Source organism: Miscanthus floridulus, chromosome 14, assembly GCF_019320115.1.
Source record: "Miscanthus floridulus cultivar M001 chromosome 14, ASM1932011v1, whole genome shotgun sequence".
Classification (NCBI taxonomy): Eukaryota; Viridiplantae; Streptophyta; class Magnoliopsida; order Poales; family Poaceae; genus Miscanthus; species Miscanthus floridulus.
Genome location: NC_089593.1, coordinates 799,174 through 823,412, shown reverse-complemented (window position 1 = coordinate 823,412; position 24,239 = coordinate 799,174). Strand labels below are relative to the sequence as shown.

At 46.6% G+C, this 24,239-nt stretch overlaps 1 protein-coding gene and 1 pseudogene across 1 annotated transcript; one reads left to right on the top strand and one right to left on the bottom strand.

The window, feature by feature from the left end:
• The first annotated feature begins 7,207 nt into the window (after positions 1 to 7,207).
• Positions 7,208 to 8,284, top strand: LOC136505645 (uncharacterized; annotated as a pseudogene).
• A 6,118-nt stretch (positions 8,285 to 14,402) lies between these two features.
• LOC136505641 (uncharacterized) lies at positions 14,403 to 18,346 on the bottom strand. Its single transcript, XM_066500808.1, has 9 exons — positions 18,158 to 18,346; positions 17,765 to 17,839; positions 16,507 to 16,586; positions 16,223 to 16,415; positions 15,916 to 16,131; positions 15,654 to 15,827; positions 15,201 to 15,578; positions 14,876 to 15,124; positions 14,403 to 14,794 (listed from the first exon to the last, which is right to left on the bottom strand). The coding sequence occupies exons 1-9, from the start codon at positions 18,344 to 18,346 to the stop codon at positions 14,543 to 14,545; spliced, it is 1,806 nt and encodes a 601-aa protein (XP_066356905.1). The 3' UTR covers positions 14,403 to 14,542.
• Between the last annotated feature and the right edge of the window lie 5,893 nt (positions 18,347 to 24,239).

Genomic DNA, 24,239 nt, shown 5'->3' with positions numbered 1-24,239 from the left:
AAAATATAAAACTATTAGCTTCATGAGTTTTAACTATATAAAAACATATATAAGATATTTTATGGATAATATAAATTAAGTCCAATTTAGGTTTGAATTATAATACTAAAGTAAAACAAATCATATTTTATTTATAAAACCCAATTGCATAATTATTATTCAAGTTAGAGTTTAAACCATGAAATTCTAGAGTAATTAACATGGTAAAAATTATTACTAATGCGTAGATTACGTCGTTACGAATCCAACGCAACTTGAACGTGTCAAAATGGGGCTAAAACGTAAAAGATATGAACTAAACAAGATTTCCTTTAATAAAATAATAGATTAAATCTAACCTCAAATTTTAAAAGTTGAAAACATGTCTAGCAGTAGTATGAACATGTAGATTATGAAATTACAAACCTAACGCAAGTTGAACGGATCAAATCGGAGTTAAAACAGAGATTTTATGGCCTATAGAAGATAGTGGCAATTTCGTAAATATTTTGAAATCAATTTCGTATTAAAAATAATTAAAAACCGAATTTAAAACGCCCAATGGACCAGGCCTCATTTTTGGAAAAATACAGGGTCCAAAACATAAAAAGAAGGGGCACGGTTAGAATTAGTTCTGAACTGAGGTGGACGGCGGGTTAATTTTGCAAAACACTAGGGTCTCTTTTGCAAAAGTGCGGCAGCTGTCGGCGCTGACACGGTCAGAGGATGACGTGGCGAAGTAGGATTGGCCGGGGATGATGCACCGGTGATGGACCAGAGCTGTTGACATAGTCCACACTATGCTCATGGACCGGTTATGAAGGGGTATGCGGGATTCTAATCTGGATGGTTCATCTAAGATCGGACGGCTGAGGATGGTTGGAGGGATGCGCCACCGGAACAGGAAGGGTGGCATGGTGGAGGCCATGGCCGGCGGTGAGACTCTCGCTGGTGTTCATGGAAAAACGCCTACGGGCCACGCTACGACATGGGGAAGACACCGGGAGGGAGAGCGGAGCACGGAGAACTCACCTAGGAGGTTATCGTCGACGGTGAGGCACGAAAAGGGCACGGGACACGACGGAGTAGATGGCGACGGCGGCGCAAGGGTTCCACAGCGGCGGCGCGGCTTGAGGCGATGCGGCAGCTTGCAATAGGGCTCGAGGACAGCGGCGCGGGGCTCGGCTACTATTTAAGGGGGAAAGTAGCGTGGAGAACACGGCAAGGAACGAGGCGGGGGCAGCGTGGAGTCGGACGGCGGCGGTGGTGGAGTCCACGTCGGGTACGAGTGGGAGGAGGGGGATAGAGCTGATAGGGATGGCCCACCTGTCGGTGAGTGCAGGAGTGGGACCGGCTTGTCACAGAGAGAGAGAGAGGTGACGGGAGCGGCGGACGACGCTGGGCCGGTGCGCGGCTGCGCAGGCTTCTGCTGGGCCGAACACGGGGAGAGGAGCTGGGCCTGCGTGCGGATGAAACAGAGGCAGGCAGGGGAAGAGAGAGCGGCCAGCTGGGCTCGCGCGGGAGAAAAAGGAAAAAGATGGGGAGGAGCTGGCCGACTGCTGGGCCGAAAGAGAGAGGAGTGCGTTTCCATTTTCCCATTTTCAATCCAAATTTCAAATATGACCCAAGTCAAATTCAAATGGGGTTTCAAACACACTTTTCAATTCAAAATAAAAATGAGCAGATTTTGGTAGGATTTCCAAAAATAAATTCTACAACTTTTTTAAATTCTTTTATTTTCTAATTTTCTTTTCTTTTATTTCAATGCCATTTTCAAATTCATTTTCAAAACTGATTTGAATTCATTTTGAATTTTAATCAAAACCACTCAATCAATAAATCAAATGCACCGACATGTATGCACAACCATATTGCTACTCCTTATAATAAATTTTAATTTAATGAAAAATTATTATTTCCCTATGTTTTCATGAGCACAAAAATTCAAAATTATCTCAATTTACATCTAATTCAAAAGGAACAAATTTTATGGTGTTACACACACCCCATATAACATCCGATGTGACACCCCAAAACTTTACAGGCTGGATCTAAACAATACCTTATTTAAGTGTAGGTGCAACAATTATGTATAGAAAAGTGCTAAGGCTATGCATCTGGAGACCAATGAAGTATACCACAAAATACTACAGCACCCAGGACCATTGGTCTAGATGAGCACAAAGTTTGGCTCATTTGATGATTCAGATGGATGAAAGTGGCGTGCCTTACCATTTTTCAGGATTCAACGACTAGCTATTCTGTTAAAAGTTGGGATTATAAAAATAGCATTGAAATGACACTATTTTTCTCGGTCAACACAGCACATGAGCCACACGTGAGGATTGATGATCTAGAGTCAATAATTTGTAATGCATTAAAATCATTGGATGAAGTTAAGAAACCTCTGCTTCTAAGGTATATTCATGGCTTTCATTTCAACCTCTTTCTACCTGCGATTACTCCAAACTGATGCTCCTATGCTCTTATGCAATAGATAGCAGGTTGCAGCCACCAGTCTAGGTTGAACGTAAATGTCTTCGAAGGTCGGAAATAACTGATCCATATGCAACATGAAGCATGTTGCAGCATACAACTGTTGAGGTGATCTTCATTTTTCTAATCCTCTATACAAATATAAAGTTTGAACATATAAAGTTTCAAACCTTGAAATACAAAATTTTAAATGTGTTAGTATAAAGTTCTTGAATTTTAAGAATAAAGTTTGAAATTACAAAGTTTTAAATTTAAAGTAGAAAGTTTTAAATGCGCTAGTATAAAGTTCCTGAATAAAAATGTAAAGTTTGAAATTACAAAGTTTTAAATCTTTGAAATACAAAGCTTTAAATGTGTTAGTATAAAGTTCCTGAATTTCAAAAATAGTTTGAAATTACAAAATTTTGGATCTTAATGTATAAAGTTTTAAATGTGCTAGTATAAATTTTTTGAATTTAAAATGTAAGTTTACAAAAAATTTAAAGCTTGAAATATAAAGTTTTAAATGTGCTAGTATAAAGTTCTTAAAATTTAAAAATAAAATTAAAATTCTAGAGTATTAAAGTTTGAAATATAGAGTTTTAAATGTGCTAGTATAAAGTTTCTAAATTTTAAAAATAAAGTTTGAAATTACAAATTTTTAAATTTTAAAGTACAAAGTTTGAAATGTGCTAGTATAAAGTTCATGAATTTAAAGTGTAAAGCTTGAAATTATAAAGTTTTAAAGTTTAGAATACAAAGTTTTAAATGTGCATTTATAAAGTTTTAAATGTGCTAGTATAAAGTTCCTGGATTTTTTTAAAAAAAAAATTGAAATTACAAATTTTTATATCTTATCGTAGAAAGTTTTATATGTGCTAGCATAAAGTTCCTGAATTTAAAATGTAAAGTTTGAAATTACAATGTTTTAAAGCTTGGAGTTGTTTACACCAAAATTTAGCAGAGAGAGCGCGGGGACTCGAAGCTTCTAAGATTGTATCATCGAGGAATCGATGAGATGTGAAGCGATATTGGCTTGTTTTGATGCAGTATCAGAATCGGCTATTTTATAGATAATGTCAGTAAACATCGTCAATGGACTACGTACGGATGGCGTCGGGGTGTCACACCCAATTTTAAGGATAAAATGGGATACATAATCTTATGTGCGCCTAGAGATCAGTCACACACATAAGCCGACAAACTATAGATAGTATCGTCACAAGTGTTTATTACATCACGAATAATAAGACATAGTCTTCACATAAATGTAGCGGAAGTATAAAGAAAAATCTCTCGTGGAAGCTCCCTATCACAGGGACGTCAACTGGTTGACCACAAGTCTAGTAATCCTCAGAAAAGTCGTCATTACCATAGCTATCTGTTACCCATCTAGGATTTTTATCTAAATAGTGAAAATAAACAAGCGTAAGTATGTGTCGTGCTCAACAAGTGTAACATGGGGTTCATGAGGCTCAAAAGGTTTGACACAGGTTTAACAACATTCAGCTTTTAGTTGTCACAATTTTAGCATAAAAGTAGCAACAAGTTGTTTCGATCCCAAAGTAAAACACATGATCAATGCAAACATGAATAATGAATAGCACAAACAGATAATTCTTAGTGATCATCTATTCCGTAAATGTTCTAATGCCGCTTGTGACCGTGAGCACGGCTGATATACCAGTTTTACACTCTGCAGAGGTTGTACACTTTCATTGTGAGTCATGATACCCATATGTCCAGGTTAATTACTCCCAAAACACTTCCAAGGTGAGCAGGTAGGGTTCACTACGAAGCCTTTCAAAGGTTCGTCTAACAAGTTAGAGTCATTAGATTCACTCGGCAAACAGATATAGGAACCCTCCTATGGAGTGGCACAATTCAATCAGGCTATACACATAAGAGTAGAGGTTGTCCTATACCCGATTCGGCAAGCCATTCTTACGCCATAAAGGTAACCTCTAACAAGCTAGAAAATGTCCTCATACTGAGCTAAAGCCAAAGCCATGTAGCCCTCATAGTTGTACTGTAAGTCTCGGATGATCACTTATAGATAAGTTCTTAGGGAGAGGAATCTGAAACATTTAGAAAGTAGCTAAATACTCCAGCCCCCTATTTTCATGTTGCTAAAAAGTCATGTTTGAACGTTTATTGCATATATCATTAGTCAAGTTACAAGATCATAGTTTAATTGAGCACTAGCAAAGCTACCCAATGCATATCCCATACGAGTCAAGGTATAAGTACTATTCTAGGGAATCCCTTTCAAGGTGACACATGCAACATGAATTAAATGTATTAAAGTTGATAGGAACCAAGGATAATTCCATGCTATACTTGCCTTGAACAAAGTGCTCCTGCTGATCCTGCTCGTCAAAGTAGTACTCTTGTTCACCCACGAATTGCTCACCGTCTATACTCGATAATCACAGCAACATATAAGCATCCAGAAGCAATCGTGCATAACAAACAAAAGCTATAGATTAGAACAGTACACCAACAGCATAAAATCAAGATGAAAAGTTTGTAAAACGAATCTACATCTCGCTATGAACACACAGACGTGAAGATCACAAAAATCGAAGCTAAAACGAAGAAGTTATGAATTAAACAAGATTTCCTTTAGCAAAGTAATAGATTAAATCTAACCTCGAATTTTAAAACTTGAAAACATACTTAATAGTAATATGAACATGTAGATTGCGCAATTACGAACCTAACGCAACTTGAACGGACCAAATCGGAGTTAAAACGAAGATTTTATGGCCTACAGAAGGTAGTGGCATTTTTGTAAATAGATGAAACTTAATTTCTGAATTTAAAATAATTAAAACCTGATTTTAAATCTGCCTAAGGACTACGGATACAATTTAAAGAAAAGGCAGAGGCTCTTTAGAATAAATACAGGGACGACGGGTTAAGATCCAAATAATTATAAGGGCCTTTTTGCAAAACGACAGGCGAAGGGGTATGTTCTAACTTGGCCCTTGATTTTGGATCGGACAGTTGGAAATAAACCAGAGAGAGCGGACGGCGAGGCCGGCGGCGAGCTCCGACGGCGGCGCCACGGCCGGAGACGGGCGGCGCTCATGGAATCCGGTCTACAGACCATGAAACAGCAAACCAAGGGCACCGGGAGATAGAGGAGATCAAGGCGAACTCACAAAGTCCAAGAACGAAGGTGGGAGCGGACCAACGACGATGCGCGGCGCGGGATGGCGGACAGCGAGCTCCTGTAAGGGTTTCGCGTCGGCGTGTAAGTAAAAGAGGGCGAGGAAAAGAGGGAAAACAGGCTCGGCGACTTCGCAAAACCAACGCGAAGCTCGGAGACCAGCTTACAGGGGCAAGGAAGCCGCGGACGACGGCGACTGTGGCGGCAGGTCGAGCTCCGTTTCCGACGAGATCCAAATGAGGGCTGCTGCAGCGAGCCTAGGACGAGATAGCGGTCTGCTCTAGGGTTAGGAAAAGACGGCGGGCGCAGGGCTGACTTGCGGGTCACGCCAGGCGCGGCGTAGCGGAGGCGGACTCGGCGGCGCGGTGTCCTGCTCGGACACGATTAGGAAGGTAGGAGACGACGGCGCGGCTGACTCACGGGCCTGGGTCGTCAGTGACAGGCGAGAGGGGAGTGGAAGCACGGGCGCGGCTCGACTGGGCCGGCCTGCTGGGCTGCTGCAGAGAGATGAGGGCCTACGGGAAAAGAAAGCCGAGGGGGCCAGCGGAAAAACGGGCGACGCGGGGGAGCCAGGCCGAGCTGGGTTGTTCGGGCCGAAAGAAGAGAAGGGAGAGAAGAAAAAATAAAACTCCTTTTCTATTTTCTTAACACAATTTCAAATCCAATTTAAACTCATATTCAAATTCTTTTGCAAATTCCAATCAAACCAAAGCATCACAAAATAAATATGCAGCAGCATGGATGCACACACATGTATGTAGACCTATATTTGATTTTAATTTTAACAAAGTTATTATTTTTCTAAATTTAAGTGCTCGCAAAACGCATTTTATTTTTCTTATCATGCTGAGCCCATCGGAATCTACTTATCACGTTACTAATCTTATCACACAGAGTTTTTGTTGGATCAAAATATGACATTGCATAGCTTGTTTTTGCCACAACCTTAATAAGAACACCCTTGCCAGCTTTCAATCAAAGCTTCTCCTTCCACCCTTGTATTTTTTTTCCAAACTCTTTCCTTCAAATATTCAAAAGTTTTTTTAATCTCCCTATATATACCGGAAGTCCCAATACTTTTCATTTCATGCTTCTAATGTAATACCCAAGGTTGTCATCAAGTGATTTTCCCTGAACTTTTAGTATTCATACTAAACATTATTGAAGATTTCTCCTTATTTATAGTTTGCCCCGAGCAATCTTCATACAATTAAAGAATATTTTATTGCAATATCACTCTTGGTTTCTTGTGCAAATATGTTGTAATACTCAGATTGAGTGTTACTACGTAGAGAAGCTTTTTAGCCTCCTCGGTACAAGTACTGGTTTGTTAGGGCTGCGGACGGGAGGGGTATTTTTTATATTTTCTCTGGATTATTGGGGAAAACTTGGCCAGTTGTTTTTACATGTTTGCCATCACGTCATCTCAGCAATTCGTCAAGGTAGCTAGCCTACCGCCGCCGCCGCCCTACGTCAGGTGCGAGCTGTAGCCTCGTCGGTGCGCCAAAGCCATTAATGAGCTCCAAGCCTTGGTCACCCCAAGCCTTCCTCCACTTCTTCCAGGGCAACATGCACTCCATGACCTGGGACTTGGTCACCCCAGAAACCCTACTTCACATCATCATCAAGAACTCCGTGCGGTGCGCCAAAGCCGTCTTGGAAGGCGGAGCCCCGGAGCTGCAAGGGCTCCGTGCCTACCCCAACTGCGTCACCCAGTATGGCTTCTTCCCGATCCACCAGGCTGCCGAGATATTCAATGTCGACAAGATCAGGCTGCTCATTCGCCATGGCGCGTTGGTGAACGTGCGCACAATCGGCGGCGAGGTGATCAAGGGCCTGCTCCCACTCCATATCGCTGTTGAGAACACCTGCATGCATAAGTATCTTGACGACAATATGTTCCCTGACGAGTTTAATCCGGACTATAGTAAGGCTGGCATCAGCGATGTCTACAAGCTTATCCATCTCCTGTGCCTGCCAGAACTGAAGATCTTCATGGATACGACAAAGGCTGATTGCAGAGCACACAGATGATCTGGTTGGTGAGATCTGCAATTACATAAAGCATGGGAAACTTCTCCAGACTGCGGTTTTGCTTCTGGCAGCTCAAGAGCATATCAGTAAACAAGATGGGTTTGGTGATATCATTAAATTCATCGCCGAGCACAGCAGCGCCATTAAATTGAATCCTAATGGAAAGGAGGACGAGGCACATCACAAGGAAAACTATATTTCGTCAACATTGTGGATTGTTCAAGCATTGTCGTCCAGGGCTGGTAAAGCTCTCAGTCAATACATTCAAAGGCGTTCAAAGATGCCACCGCCTCGTATGGAGGTCCTTGAACGTGTTTCGTCGATTCTCAAGTTTTATAAATTTTGTCCTTACTAATGGAGAAGTTGTCATCAGCACTGAAAGCCTAGACCTCTCCCGCTATAAGTGCCCATTGCCCAGTGGAGTCATAGCTGATGAACTTGGGAACACTGTTGCTCTTGCTACCAAGGACAAGGATACTAATCTGCATGCTGGAAAGGCTGTGAGAAAGAAGAAACTACCTATACATCTGGATCTCCAGTACAAAAGGAGAAGTTTCTTCCCATTTTGGCGCTCAGCGTTAACTTATGGGTTGTTAGATAATCTACTGCTACCTTGTGTGAACACAACAAGTGGTATCGGAGCCGTACAAGCGTCATCGCCAGACTAACCGCTGGTGATGACGGACGGTTCGGAGATGGACGATAGCAGTGGCACTGCTGTGGCTGCCCAGCCATGACCGGAGGTCGTTGTTTGCACGGTGCAGGAGGTCAGCGGCACCAGTTGGCCGACGCTAACTCGCACCAACTATGGAGAGTGGTCGGTGACCATGAAGGTCAAGCTCAGAGCTCGACGGCTCTGGAATGCTGTTGACAAGGGCATCGACAATGAAAAAGATGATATGTCAGCGTTGGAGGCTATCCTCGCCGTTGTACCGGCGGAGTATAGGGAGCCGTTGGGGGCGAAGAGCTCGGCTAAGGAGGCGTGGGAGGCTATTGTAGCGATGCGCGTCGGTTCCGACTGCGCAAAGACTGCGACGGCCCAGCTTCTGAAGCAGGAGTACGCCAACCTCAAGTTCAAGGATGGTAAAACGGTGGAGGACTTTTCCCTCCGCCTGTAGACGCTCATCAGCAAGCTAAAGAGCCATAGCTTCACCATCGATGAAGAGGAGGCGATCTCCAAGTACCTCCACTCCTTGCCAGCAAAGTACATCCAGATCGCTCTCTCCATAGAGACGATGCTGGACTTGTCCACCCTCACCATTGAGGATGTGACAGGCCGTCTGCGGGCAGTGGACGAGCGCCTGGAGTCGGCGACAACAACGAAGGACAGCGGCAAACTGCTGCTGACGGAAGAGGAGTGGGCTGCTCGGAGGAACTCCGGGAAGGCAGCCTCCTCCAGCTGCGGTGGCGATGGCAAGCGCCGCAGCAAGGCTTCTTCGAAGAAGAAGAAGTAGGTCGACCCCCACGCCTGTCGACGCTGCGGGAAGATGGGCCATTGGGCACGGGAGTGCCCAAACCGCAAGCAGGAGAAGAAGGCTGAGGCTCATCTGACATAAGCTGATGATGAGGATGAGGCCACTATCCTGATGGCGACATTCTGTGCAATGCACGACGCCGAGGCCGAGGAGAGGGAAGAGGCGACGACGATGAAAGGATCTAGGAAGGCCCTGAAGACTGTCAACCTCGACGAACCACGCGCCCAAGTCCACCTCGGACGTGTGGGCGCCGACCAGGAGCAGCAGTGATATCTGGACTCTGGTGCCAGCAACCACATGATGGGCTCCAAGGAATCCTTCTCCGAGCTCGACGACGATGTTACCGGTACGGTGAAGTTTGGTGACGGCTCAAGAGTGGCAATCTAAGAGCGCGGCACCATCATCTTCAGGTGCCAGAACGGGGAGCACCGCGTGCTAACAGATGTATATTACATCCCGCAGCTGTGTTCCATCATCATCAGCATTGGTCAGCTGGATGAGCGCGGTAGCGAGATACTGATCAAGGACGAGGTCCTTAGGATCAGGGACCGAGAGCAGCGACTTCTCGTCAAGGTGAAGAGGTCCCTGAACCGGTAGTACCTGCTCGACCAAAAGGTAAAGCAGCCGGTGTGCCTGGTGGCAAGGCACTCTGAGGAACCGTGGATGTGGCATGCCCGGTTCGGACATCTCAGCTTCGACGCGCTTGGTCGGCTGGAAAAGATGGTCCTAGGGCTACCCCACATCAAGCATGAAGGCGAGCTGTGTGACAGCTGCCTGGCGAAGGACGCTCTCGAGCTCATCCACGGCAACCTCTACGGGCCGATCACGCCTGCTACAAACGGTGGTCGGCGGTACTTCCTCCTGCTCGTGGATGATTGCAGTCGCTACATGTGGCTGCAACTCCTAACGAGCAAGGATGAAGCGGCGGCGACGATCAAGAAGTTCAATATGAGCGCGGAGGCCGAGAGCGGCAAGAAGCTCCGTGTGCTGAGGACTGATCGCGGTGATGAATTCACTTCGGTGGAGTTCGCTGCGTACTGCACGGATCAGGGTGTGGCGAAACACCACACCGCGCCGTACTCGCCACAACAGAATGGCGTGGTGGAGAGACGGAACCAGACGGTGGTCGACATGGCCCGATCCATGATGAAGGCCAAAGGCATGCCGGCAAGGTTCTGAGGAGAGGCGGTGACCATGGCGGTGTTCATCCTCAACCGCTCTCCGACCAAGGCCCTGACGGGCAAGACGCCGTTCGAAGCTTGGTATGGGCGCAAGCCGAGCGTGTCCTTCCTCCGGACATTCGGTTGCATCGGCCACATCAGGAAGACGAAGCCGAACCTCACCAAGCTGGAGGGACATATGTTGATAGCAAAAATATGCCAACATGTGTAATATGCTCCACCATTAAGTTCCTGGCGTCAAGACGATCAAGGAGCAATCATCGCATTTTGAATTCAAACGAACAAAACACAATTTTGTGCAGCTGATCAGTCAAAACTGGCCTGGCTGGTTTCCTACACCCTGCTAGCAAGCCATGTCTGGCCCTGAGAAAACCGGTCAGTCTAGATTCTAGAACCAGCCAGGATGGTTTTCCTGTTCTAAGACCGGGTTGGATCTAACCCAATGAAAAATTAATTTTTGTTGTGGGCAACTATGGATTTCGTTTTGGTGATATTTTCTATTGGGATAAGACCACCCCTCATCTGTATATATTAGATGATCATGACCAATTGAGGATTCTAATAACTTCCGATCATCAAAAAACCAATCTACTACTCTTAACTCCTAACCCTATCTCTTCCAACCTCTGTTGTTCGCCACATCTCTGATCTCTCGATGAGTTTGATGGTGCTCTAGGTGGCCTTGCCAATCCCAGTGCAACCTCGTTGTGCCCTTCCCCGACAGGTCTTCCTGGAAGGTGTTCAGAAGTCTATCAGGTGAAGAACGGGCCACTACCACAATCTTGAATTACCTTGAGTGCATGCAAAAAACAACCAAGGAAATAATCCTTGGCCACCAACTATCAAGCATAATCCGTCAAGGATAGAGGATAAGAAAATTTAGTTTTCCTTGGTGTTTTTGGCAATCAAAGATGATTTCCTTGGAGGCTGGCTGCCAAGGTAACTAGGATCACACCTATTTTGCCAAAGCGACAAGAAAATGTTCCAGCCGTCAAGTAAATTAGTTTACTTGAGGGCTAGCAACCTCCAAGGAAATAATCCTAACTGTCAAGGAAATTAGTTTTCTTGAGGGCGAACAATCTCCAAAGAAATATAGAGCAAGAGCAAACTTGAGGGCCAGCAACCTCCAAGAAAATATTTCTAACCGTCAAGGAAATTAGTTTTCTTGAGGGTGAAAAACCTCCAAGGAAACACAGAGCAAGAGCAAAAAAACATAAATCAACAAAAGCCCTTTCTCATGCGACTCATGGGAATCAAATTAGTTTTCTTGAGGGCGAACAATCTCCAAGGAAATATAGAGCAAGAGCAAACTTGAGGGCCAGCAAGCAAGAGCAAAAAAAACATAAATCAGCAAATGCCCTTTCTCATGTGCCTCGTGGGAATCGAACCTGTGTCCACCTCCAAGTAACTTGAGACTAAGTGAATTATTCTTTTCTTTTGTATTCACTTTATTGAATATTGTAATAAATATTTGAAACCCTAAACGATTTCAAATGTAAAAAGTTTGAATCGAAAAGTTTAAGATCTCGTCAAATATTATAACTTTGGTTTAGGTTTAATCTCCATCCGAGGTCATTTGGAAAATTCAAAAAAAATGAATTTTAAAGCTATGAGAATTTCCTTTGGGGATGCCAATTACACCCAAGAAAATATGAATTATCTTGGCGGTTTCGAATAGCACTCAAGGAAATACAAATTACCTTAGTGGTTTCGAATAGCACCCAAGAAAATAAGCATTAGCTTAGCGGTTTATAATAACATTCAAGGAAACACAGAATTACCTTGGCGGTTTGGACTAGCACTTAAGGAAATGAGCAATTACCTTGGAGTGTCAAATTTCGGGTAAACTTTAAACAAGTTCAAATTGATTTTTTTAGAAAAAATTGGCCTCATTTCGCTAGAAAAAAAACCCTCTTATCTATCGTGCAGCATAAATTTATATCATCCCGACAAAATAACACAATATACTCCGTATCACATAAGTACAGCAGCGGTAAATACAACGGCTGATGGTAGACAAGCTGCATATGCAAGTGCCGATCGAATGTATGAGTGAGTAAATTAAATAGGTTTGAAGAAATTGAGGTGCTTTGGTGAGGCTATATGATATGGAGGGTCATTTTAGTATAGTTTGGTGTAATTTTGGAGTAAAATATAAATTAAACTGAAAATTTTGACTGATATTAAAATTTTCGGACCCAATAAAAAAGACGATGTTTCGGAAATTACGGTGAAATTTCGCTGAAACTGTAAACCCTGCTTCCAAGAACTACCTTCTATGTTGACCGTAGCGGATTAGTACTAGTAGACAAAGGTATACGTGAAATTCACAACAGTACGAGGTTTAATTTGTTTGGTGCCGGCGCGGCAACACGTTTCGTGGAGACCATATGCATGATCGACCAGTGGGCAGGCTTGCACCAAACGAGGACGGAGTTGCTGACTGCTCCTTCGTCGTCTTCTACGCCCGTCTTGACATTGGCGGATTGGCCGCCTGCTCCATCGTGTTCCCGCGTCGCGTGTCGTGTCGTGTATAGATGCAACACACACATATATATACATAATAATATGCAACCTGCATGCGCAAGTCAGTGTGAGTCAATCAAGAAGAACGTAGCGCAGAACACACCGGGTCTTGGCCGCCATGCATCCAGCTCGCCTTCTCTGCTCGCTCCTCGCCGTCGTCACCACCGCCGTCTTGCTCGGGACCACGACCACGGCGCAAGTGGTAGTCAACACTCAACAACTTCACCTGCTCGGCTACGAGAAACTACACCGACAATAGCCCGTACGCGAAGAACCTCGCCGAGCTCCTCTCCGTGCTGTCCGGCAGGTGGTGTACGGGATGCCGCAGTGCACCAGGGACCTGCCGCTCAGCGAGTGCACCAGCTGCCTCCTCGACAACCTCGCCGTCATGTACAGGGACATGAGCGTCACCAACGACGCGTCGGCTATCGTCATGGGGTTCAGCTGCTACCTCAGGTACCAGTTGAACAAGCCTATCGACATCGCCGGACTGGCCCAGCCACCGTCGCCGCCACCCACTGCCGACGAGCGTCCAGCAGCTCGCTCATCAACTTCCAGCAGTAGAGAAATGACTTTCGGTTCGCACCTTTTAGTCCCGGTTGGGATTTAGGACTAATGTAACCATTAATCCCGGGTCTAAATTTTACATGCACCGAATGCCCTTTTATCCTGGTTGGTAACACTAACTAGGACTAAAAGTCATCCTTTAGTCCCGGTTGGTAATATCAACCCAGACTAAAGGTCTTCCACCCGGGACTAAAGGTCCCCCGCGGGTGAATTCAAAAGGAGAGTGCCCAAGACTTTGTCACATGTGATGTGCAGTTGAGTTACACTACAGGAAAACGCCTCTTTGCCGACTGCTTGCCCCGGTCGGCAAAGGCATAAACCCAGTCGGCAAAGGCTTTGCCGACCGCAAAGCCACGTGGCAGTCGGCAAAGAGCAGTCGGCAAAGCCTGGGTCGGCAAAGGCGGATTTGCCGACTGCCACGTGGCACACAGTCGGCAAATCCTTTGCCAACTGCCACGCCAGCAGTCGGCATAGCCACGTGGCGCCGTCAGCCCTGACGGCAGGCTTTGCCGACTGCTGTTTCCTCGGCAGTCGACAACGAATTTTTTTTTCAAAAATTGTTTGCCGACTGGCCGCCAGCTCGGCAGTCGGCAAAGAAAGAAAATTTTTTTTTTTGAAATGTTCTTTGCCGACTGCTTTCGGAGTTGCAGTCGGCAAAGGTTTGACCTCTTTGCCGACTGCCTCCCATTGCAGTCGGCAAAGACTCTGTCCTGGGGTTTTTTTGCCCAGCTTTGCCGACTGTAAACAGTCGGCAAAGCTGGAATTTTTTTTTTTTGCTTTTGTTTTCCGTTTTCTCGCATCAAAACCCTGCAAAATCACAAATTATAATCCAATTTCACCAGAAGCACCGGTAGCACCATTTATATCACAATTTCATCACATTTGTCGCCAACATCACCACATATATCACAATAACGCACAACATCACATATATCTCACATATATGTCACAATAACAACCACACAAGTGCATTACAACCATCACATGAAGTCCAACACGTCGAACACCACAAGTCGACGTCCATCACACGAAGTTCAACATAACAAGTCTAGGTCCATAACGAAGAAAAGAAATACATGACAACAACTTCGACGATACGGTGGATACATGATAACAGAATTGACAAGTACCTAGCTCGTCGCGCCGTCCCCGGTCTCGTCGTCCGCTCCACCCCCAGAGCCCCCAGGGTTTGCCCACGGAAACCCCCTTGGACCAAATTGAGGCGCCTGCGCGTACTGCCACCCTCCGCGCACCGGCGGCCACGAGTACGTCGGAGGAGGGCCACGCGGAGGTGGATACGGTGGATAGGGTGCAGGTGGTGGATACGACATCATCTGATGGCCGGGACCTCCAGGAGACGGGTTCGAACCCGTCGACTGTACCTGCACAAGTTAAACGCCAAGTGATGTCATTAGTATCTGCAGCATGGACGCACAAGTTAAAGCAAGAGTCAATATACTCACCGGGGTCCCTCCAGGAGCGACAAGAGCAGGCACAGGAAAAAACTCTGAAGGAGGAGGCGGTGGAGCGAACATTGGAAGAGGAGGCGGTGTAGACGCCCCGGGCGTCTGCATGGACTGGAAGAAGCTGGCCATGTTCTGCATCTGAGTGTTGTAGTGCTGCTGCAGGCTTTGCTGGTAAGCCATCTGTTGCGCCATCATCTGCGCGTGCAACGTGGCGATCCTCTCCTCCATCTTGGCCTCCATCTGGGCCTGCAATATTACATCCGCAGTGTTGATTGTATGTACAGGTGCAAAACGAGTGAACGATGAACGAAACGGCACTTACCTGTGACGCTGACTGCCGCCGGGGCGCTACGGGGATGTCGCTGGAGCTCGTGGGCGTGGATCGAACCTGGGTCAGCGTAGGAACCTGGGACGGGTCGAGGGCGCTGTGGGCCATGTAGTAGCGGCCATGCTGCTTCCCTGGTCCCAACCTCTGCAGGAGGTCTGTGTCCAGGGGCTCGGCGGTGGGGTCGAACGTCTCCCCGTAGCGCTGGCGAGCCGCGACGGTGTACTCGGTGGCCTTCTCGTAGGCGGTGGGGTTGGTGTACGCATCGGGCCCGTCCTCCGGGTTGTAGACGTTGTTCGGATCCGTCGCCTTGCCCTTGTGAGAGAGGAGGTACGCGGTGTACTCGTTGATTTCCTGCTCACCGTGCGTCTGCGTCTGCATTGAAAACACAAACATGGTTACAAGTATTGACAATTGAGCGCAAGGATTAAGACATGAACGGACGCATACCCATCTTGTCGCGAACTGGGGGAGGGGCTGATTCCCTTGGTGGTGTGACACCCCTCGCATCTGCGTGCGGCGGCCCTGACGGTCGGCGCGCCTCGCGTACGCCTCATCCGTGCGCCACATGCGCACAATCTCCGTCCAGCATTCCCTGTGGTTGTCGCACCACGACGGACACACCTGCATGACATCAAGTATTTGACATGCGAGAAGATTAGTGTAATGTTTCACTGAAGGAATCTGAACGAATGTTGTCATACTTAATTACCTGCTCGTATTGCGCTTGGGTGAGGTCGGCCTCCCTCGAGTTCATTCTCTGGCGGATTTGGGGCTTCTTGATGTTCTCTCCAAGCACGTTGGCGTGGAAGTCGCGGATGGCCTGTATGCGCGCCTCATGGTACAGGTCCTTGAGACGATCTTTGCAGACCGCCTCCTGCACTCGCGCCGCCTGGGCTGCTTTACCCTCCTCGCACGTGAAGAAGTCCTGCACACAGACACATCATGTAGCATTTCCTTTTTGCAAGAAGTCCGACGAATGCGTACTATTTAGCAATGCGGTGCGATGAAAGACTCACCCAAAACTCCCTCTTTATCTTTGCCGCGATGGTCTCGCCACCCTCCTCGACGAGGTAGAAGTGGGACCACTTGGTGGGCACCTTCATCTCGCCGTTGACGTTGACAAGGCCAGGGTAGTACTCCTTAATCAGGAGGCCCTGGATGCCATTGATATGGCGTGCTTGACCTGCTCCACTCACAATCTTCCAGGAACTGCACGAGTCATTAAGAACAATTATTAGTCTTCAGTTCGATTTTTGACATGTCATATGAACAAGTAGTGAAATCAATAATGGTTACTTACGTCTGGCCCACGGGTGTGATCACCGGGCGCTGGTGGAATTGCGGCCGCACCCTAGGAAGCTGCGTGGGCCCGCGTGATAACTTTCTCGAAACTTTATCACATGTGGAGATGTCCAGGTTTTAGCCACCCGACGTCGCCACTTGCTCGAAACTTTCTCAAATTTTTATCACAGCCTCCGCATGCGATGACAAGACACGTCGTCAAGTTTCGTCATTTTCGGACTCCGTTTCGATTTTATAAAATTTAAAAACACTTTTCACGCGCGTGGCTCGGCGTGTTCCGACACCAACACGGTCGAAATTTCACGCGAGGCCCCGCACACGGCCTCAACATGCTCCAAACATCATGAATATCATTTTCTGAATGGCCGGATTCCATTATTTCATGTACCTGCAGTTCAAATCTGGAGCTGTCGGAAAAAATCAAAGAAACAGAAAAAATCTACGGAATATAGCAAAATAAATCAAAATGACCCCAAACTTGGAATATATCATGTACTTACTGTAGCAAGGCAACACAAAAAAACTGGGATCGAAAATCGAAAAAAAAAATTAATTCTTTGCCGACTGCCATCAGTGGCAGTTGGCAAAGAGCCTTTGCCGACTGCCAGGGAGGATGGCAGTTGGCAAAGCCTGCGCCTTTGCCGACTGCTGACGGAGTGGCAGTCGGCAAAGGTGACGGCGTGGATGGCGTTAATCATGGCCTGCCTTTGCCGACTGCAATTCTTTGCCAACTGCCTGGCAGTCGGCAAATCCAGGCAGTCGGCAAATCCTGCTTTGCCGACTGCAGGAAATTCCAGTTGGCAAAGGGACCTCTTTGCCGAGTGTCGAAAAAAAACAGTTGGCAAATAAAATTGCAGTCGGCAAAGAGCCAGTTTTCTGTAGTGTTAGTAAGGAAGTTACGCGTGAGCAAAGGGATTTTGGGTTCGAATCTCACCGCAAGAGAGGTCTCCTAGAATTTAAACTATTTTTTTTTAGTTCTGATGATGAGCTTTAGTCCCGATTGCGTGACACGGGACTAATGATCCCGGCTTTTAGTCCTGGATCCGTAATCCCGGTTGGAAAACCGGGACTAAAAGCCACTTCCCAACCGGGATTGAATCCGACCTGTGTACCAGTTGTCGTTAGCTAATGCATGCGTCCTTATTATTAGTGATTAATTACAATGCTCACTGAATTATAGTGTATTCGCATGCATGCATGCATGCATTTGATATGCTCATCTCTTTTGTGGATTAATTATTCAGGGTCGTCTGCACCTCGATCCTCCGCTGCTGGTCGGCAAGACGATGCTGGTCGCCGCTCTGGCACTGGCTGCCGTCGCCATTATCACACTGTTCAATGCATGATTCCTCATGCATTGATGAACTGATCATATATATGGTCATATGATCTATGTCGTAGTATATCTGAATTGTTTGTGTTTGTTTCATTCCTATTGTTTGTGTTTCTTTGTAATCCCGTTGTACAGCTGCATGTATTTCACTATTTTGCACCGCGTAGAACCTCGGGTGGACGGAGACATGTATGCCCAGTCCACACCGTGGCCGCGACTCGCTCCAAATTAAAGTCCATGTATGCACGTTTTGATCCTAAATAAGAGCAAGAAAAATGCATGGCAAAAACTAGAACTATTACTACTGCGAGTTTACCGTGTCATTAGTCTGTCTAGAATTACTAGGGGGTTTCATGGGGCTGTTTGGTTCCCCACCGAAGTTTGTCACGCCAGACATGCGGCAGCCACAGAAAGCTGGATGGTTGGTTTGCGGGAAAACTATGGCAGCCACAAGCTTCTTCAGTTTATTTTTTGTGTTGATTCTTGCCACAGCTGTGGTGGCCATTTTCTCCACTTTGCCTTCGGTGGCGCCACAATTGGCGTGGCTGGCGCTGGCTAGGGAGGCAGGGACCAAACAGTCCCTCTATCTGCTATTTTTTTTTTCGCAATAAGGGTTTGTACCTGTTACTTGAGGTCTGTAACCTGCATGCTGCTTCACTAGAAGCCTCCGTTCGTCACTGCTATGTGGATGGTACTGCAGGCACTGTCACTGTATTTAAATTCAAATTAAAAGAAAAAGAAAAGGTACCATGAACAACGATGGCTAGTAAATCGAAATAATTTCAGGCCAATAGCAGCGTTTTGCTAGTGCAAGATGCCGAATTCCTGAATAATGGTGAAGGGAGGGAGCTATAGTCGATACATAGCAGGGGTCTACAAGTGTAACTGACTGTTCAGTTGGATCACATCCTCGCTAGCCTGCCTGGACGATAACTAACTTTTCCTTGGATAACTGCCACACGGTAAGTCTGATCTGAAGAAACATTGAACTAGTTGTGCAGGACAAGTTGGGAGAATTTTAGGGGTGATAAGTTAAGAACAAATGTTCAGTGTACGTAGCTAGGCTGGGCAAATGTTCAGTGTAAGTTAACACCGTGAAACAAGGAGGCCTCGTTTCACTCTGTTAATTACTTCAATTTGTGTGCCGACATCGAATGGAATGATAAGTAACCCTTTATTCACCACTACTACACACGACAAAGAATTGCAACACGTACGCGCCACCAACCAAATCATCAAAACACAAAGCTAGAACAGCTGGGATACACTACACCACATCAGTTTACTCTCCCCCGTCGTGCTGAGGGAGAGGGACGGATGATGATAACAATGCAATGGCGGCTCTTCTAAGATTAAGAACGACTAGTAGTGATTGAGAGCAAGAAGCATGGGTGTCTGACATGAGTATAGAAGTATGTGGCGCAAGCCCGGCAGTATCGACCCCTCCCGGCGTTGCCGTGGCTGGAGCCTGGAGGACGATGTGGACTCGAGGCTGGTGCCCCTGCCCCCGCACTGCCTGGACTTGCTGCGCCCCGTCAGGAGACGTATTTGCAACTCCCGTAACCTGCAATATAATCCAGATTCAGATACGCCATGATAATGTATATATATCAGTTGCAGTTCAGAGATCATGCAGGTCAGATTGGGAACTTACTGGGGTCACTGGAGGTGACCTCGCCGGTGCCCTTGAAGTCGCAGTCGTAGTCGTGCAGGCCATTAATTTGGCCTGGTAGAACGCGTTCATCACGTACGAAGCATGTGACTGCACGTTGTTGGGGTCGAAGCACGCGCCGCCGCTCTGGATCGGCTTACAGTCGACATAGCCACAGGCGTAGTTGATGTTGTTCTGCAGGTCGGTTGCGCTCGCGCCGGACTTGGCCACACACCACTTGCCTCCGCCTGACGGCGAGGGGTTTGGTGACGGCTTGGGACTTGGCTTCGGAGATGGATTTGGCGATGGGTTTGGAGATCCAGACCGCAAAGCCAGATAGAAGAAATGAGTTGTCAGCACAAGAGTGGAACAATCCATTTGTCCGAATAAAAAAAATTAGAAACTGAATGCACTCATATGAGGGTGAGGCTAAGCATCATTTCTCCAATCAAAAATCCCCTGGTATGAGTTTGAAACTCTGAACCGAGATATGCTCATATGCACACTTGGTCCTTATTAAATCAATTCTTTGTCATAACTTTTTTTTTTGGGTAAACTTTAGCCTGACAAGACTGTGCAATTATACATATGACTTTAGCATGTGACGAGATACAAACACATGCTCTCTGCAGTCTGGAGTCAGTATTGGCACCAGCCAAAAGGCCAAAATATGCCCTGCCCAACTTGATCGCACGCCTAAGATTCTTGAGTCAGTCACTAACACACGTCCTCCCAGCAGAATGCTAAAGAATGCAGACAGCCCCACATGGTGGTGCACTTTGCCAGGGCATCAGCAAAAGCGACAAGCTTGAAATCGCTGCCCCTGCCTCATTCTTAGATTGGGCGACTGGGGAGACTACTCTACTCTCATATGCGCACCAGAGTACATAGCTCGAGCAGAATAGAGGGCTACGATGTTCAAAAGCTTGAGATAATGCGTAGGAAGCTATAACGGTGCGAGAGAAAGAGGGAAACGCCCAGCCACAAAGGTGCCTGACTTGTTGGCGGCGATGACCACCCACTGAAGAATCCTCAGCTGGAAGCACACGGAAAGCATTCCAAGTAACAAGCTTTTAGGGGTACATCCATTCATGTAGCTACTCGTGCATGGATGAAACCGTTGTATAACCGATTGGATGAATGAAGAAACAAAAGTCACGCCAATGGATATGCTCATGTTTCGTGTATACTCGTACAGCCCAAGTCAGGACCTTCTGAGCACCATGTGGTGCAGTCTAGCGGTGGACACCTGGATAGACCCTTGCATACACCTTAAGAACCTCCAGCAAACAAGGCAAGAAGCAACCGGAAATGGGAATCAGGCTCAACCAATTTATTCAATATAGTACAAATTTGAAGGTAGTATTGTGCAGTAAATTGATAACCATTTTTCAGATAGCTGACCCCCAGTTTGTTACAGTTGTAAGTGCTATGGTAATAGGTACGGTAGCATGTAAAAAATAAGAGAATTACCCTGTGCCAGCTAGCATTAGCAAAGCAAGTATACAGTATTTGGTACGACAGCGTGTCACCAGACACGGGTAGCAAGCAACGTGTGCACAAAGGAGTACGTAGATCTAATCAGAGAAGTATACTAATAGCAGCAAGCATAGAGAGATTGCAGAGGTGTCAAAAGCCTGAGCTGCACATGGGCATCCATCGAGAAAAATAAAAACCACAAGCAAAGCATCCGGGCTGAAAGGAAACGCTCTAATCCTTTGACAACTATAGTACTAGTAGATTACAGATGTCAACATGGTGGGGAGATGGTTGGGAGAAGAAAAGTTGGAAACGAAAGCAACACTTTTCCAGATGGGGCGGCGGTCCACACTTTTCCAGTTGGAAACGAAAGCAACACTTTACCAATCAGGCATCAGCAGTGAGTGCTGATTGCTGAAATAGAGGACCACCCGTGAGCAGCCTCAATCAGGCATCAGCACACAGCAGTGATGAGTGCACCACTCTGTCTCGCCGCATCGCATACTTTCCTTCGTTCCTTCCAGTGACACGCACACGGAAAGGATGTACATCTGGTCTGCTACCAACAGAGAAGTAGTACAGCACAGCTTATGACGTTTCCGTGCTAACTTTAATTTCTTCCCCAACGCTCGGATGCATACTAGTGTACGTGTGATGTGCTTAATTAAAGCAAGAGGGCAACCACTGGATGCAGGGGAGGGACGACCGGAGGAGCTTACCCACTGTCAGTGGCGACAAGAAAAGAAAATTCCAACTGGTTTTTCGCTAAAACCAAAAAAAAATAGAATAATAAAACGCTGCTATCTTCGAGACATCTGTCATGTTCGCTTGACTGATAAGTCATGGCTGAAAGTACCGTTGGCTGATTTATTGTGAGAGAAAAATACTGTTCGTTGGCTGAAAAACTACGGCTTATAAACCAAACGAACAGGGCGATTATTGTGTTTGGTTTGTTTTGTAGATGAATTGATTGATGCCGACTTCGGCACTGTTTAGATGCACCCGCGCTAAAATTTAGTCAGCTAAAGTTTAGCTGATGATGTTCGGATCCTCTGGTTAATTGGTGCTTCTTGACCATATTGCCCTTTCCTAGCTATCGCTCGTCCAGAAGAGAGAAGACCAGAATTGCGCCACGCGAGCTGACCGAGCGAGACTGCACGGAGAAACCACAGCTGGCCGCTGACGACGGCTCAGTGCCATGGGCCCTGGCGATGGAGGAGGGCACCGCCGCCGGTGGTGTAGATGTGGCCGGCGCCGCCGCCCGCCATGGGTGCTGGAGGGCGTCGCCTCTAGAGCTGTCGCTGGGAGCCACGAGGGGACCAGATCCGCTGCCAGGAGCCACGATGGGACCGGATCCGCCGTCGGTGAGGTGGGGGAGCCACGCCGCGCCGCCGCCGATCAGGGCCGCGCCAGCCGCGACGCGATGCTGCCGAGGAGTGCTGCGACGCACCGCCACCGAGGATCCACTACCGAATCTGCCCGCCGTGTGTACCGGGCTGCCGCCGCCGGATCTTCATGGCGCTTCGGGGGACAGTGGCGGGCGGCGGGGACCGGTGGCGGCTGTGCCGATTTGTGCGGTCAGCGGCTAGGGTTGAAGCTCCGAGCACAGGGCGAGGAAGGGGAAAGACGCGGACTGCTTGCGGCGTGGGTGGCATGGGCGGCGCCGGCGTGGGTTGAAGCTCCGAGCGGCGCTCGTGGAAAAGACAGCAGATATGGACGCGGAAGGGGAGCATGTGGTCCAAAGCATTTTTGCGGGAGGGTAAATTCGTCTTTTGCTAATTTTAGCTGGGATTAGCCGGGTCCCAATAGCTAATGGGATTAGCTGGTTCCTATTTGTTGGGAGGACAATGGGCTGTTTGAATGCACTACAGCTAAAATTTACCAACTAAAATTTAGCTAGTGCATCCAACGGGGACTTCATCCCAAGGCTCAGCAAGCGTGTTGCTCCGTACCTCGGCATCTGCGAGGAGATGAATGGTTACGGCAAAGGCCATGTTAGTCCGTTGTTGGATAATAGGTTAAATATAGACTAATTAAAATTTTCTTTTTTTAATGTGTTGCACTCATCAATTAGCCTCTACTGTTAGACCATAATTAATTAATGTTTAGACCTTCTATTGGCCATCCAAAACATGAACTTGAGTTTAGTCCATCCAAACAGGCCCAAAGTCTAACCCACGTGAGATACTTTTCCCATTTAAATTGAGTAGTTACGAATTAATATTATTTGAAAGAAAATTAGGCTCAGTCCTTCGGAGGTGTTTATAGGGGTAGAGTTTGCGTACATGTGTTCAGAGAGGGTGAGTGTGCGTGCATGTTGTGGGCGTCTGCGTTGTACTATGTAATTCTAAAAAAAAGATTTTTATTATTTTTAGACCACACAAAAACCACCATTAAAACAAATCATCTAGATGGCCAAAATTTTATCTTGTTTCTATGGTCGGTGGTCAAAGGTTCATGCTTTTAAGTTCACTGCAACAAGTATGGGTATCAGTGGTGAACATCGTTATGATGGGAATTTTTATTTTTGAAATGGCCAACATCAAATGTTGAAAGATGTATATCTTGTAATTGTGTGAGGGGTTATTTATGTATTCTAGTATAAAACAGTATTAAAAGTTTAAAAAGATTCTCTATTTTCTACCAACTCTCTGCTAGTGTGGCTTGTGTTTGGTTCTAGTGTTGAACTGGGTTAAGTTGGGTTGTATCCATTTCTATACGCTTTTAGTTGGGAGACTAGCTCAATTAAGTTCATTCTGGTACGCAAACCTCACTATCTTTCAATCTCCACATGCAAGCCACGTGGCATACTCCACTAAATGAAACATCATTCCAAATAATTACTATAACATCTCCCACTGTCCCCGTTCTTTTCGAACGTAGATGCCGCGCTACTCGTGTCCCGCCCCCGCACACCCATCTGTGACTTATTGCTGGGCCCCAGGCATACCCTGTGTTGGGTCCGCCCGTGGGGTGGGTGGGTGGGTGGATGGTGCCAACGCTACTGAGCACGCGCCGTGATGTGATGTGACAACTGACAGTTCGTGAACCATCGTAGATTATAAGTTATAATAGTATTTTTCCTCGATCAACAATAATAATTTACGATCGTTTCAACTAAAACGAACAGACTGTTTATCTTTTCCACCGCATCTTGATCGTGTACCGTAAGCCATTGTTTAGTTGTCTCCCCAGGGCCTAAAAGTGGGCCGGCAAAAGAAAATGTATTTTATTTTATATGTAGTCGCGTCGCTGCTACGCAACCTGT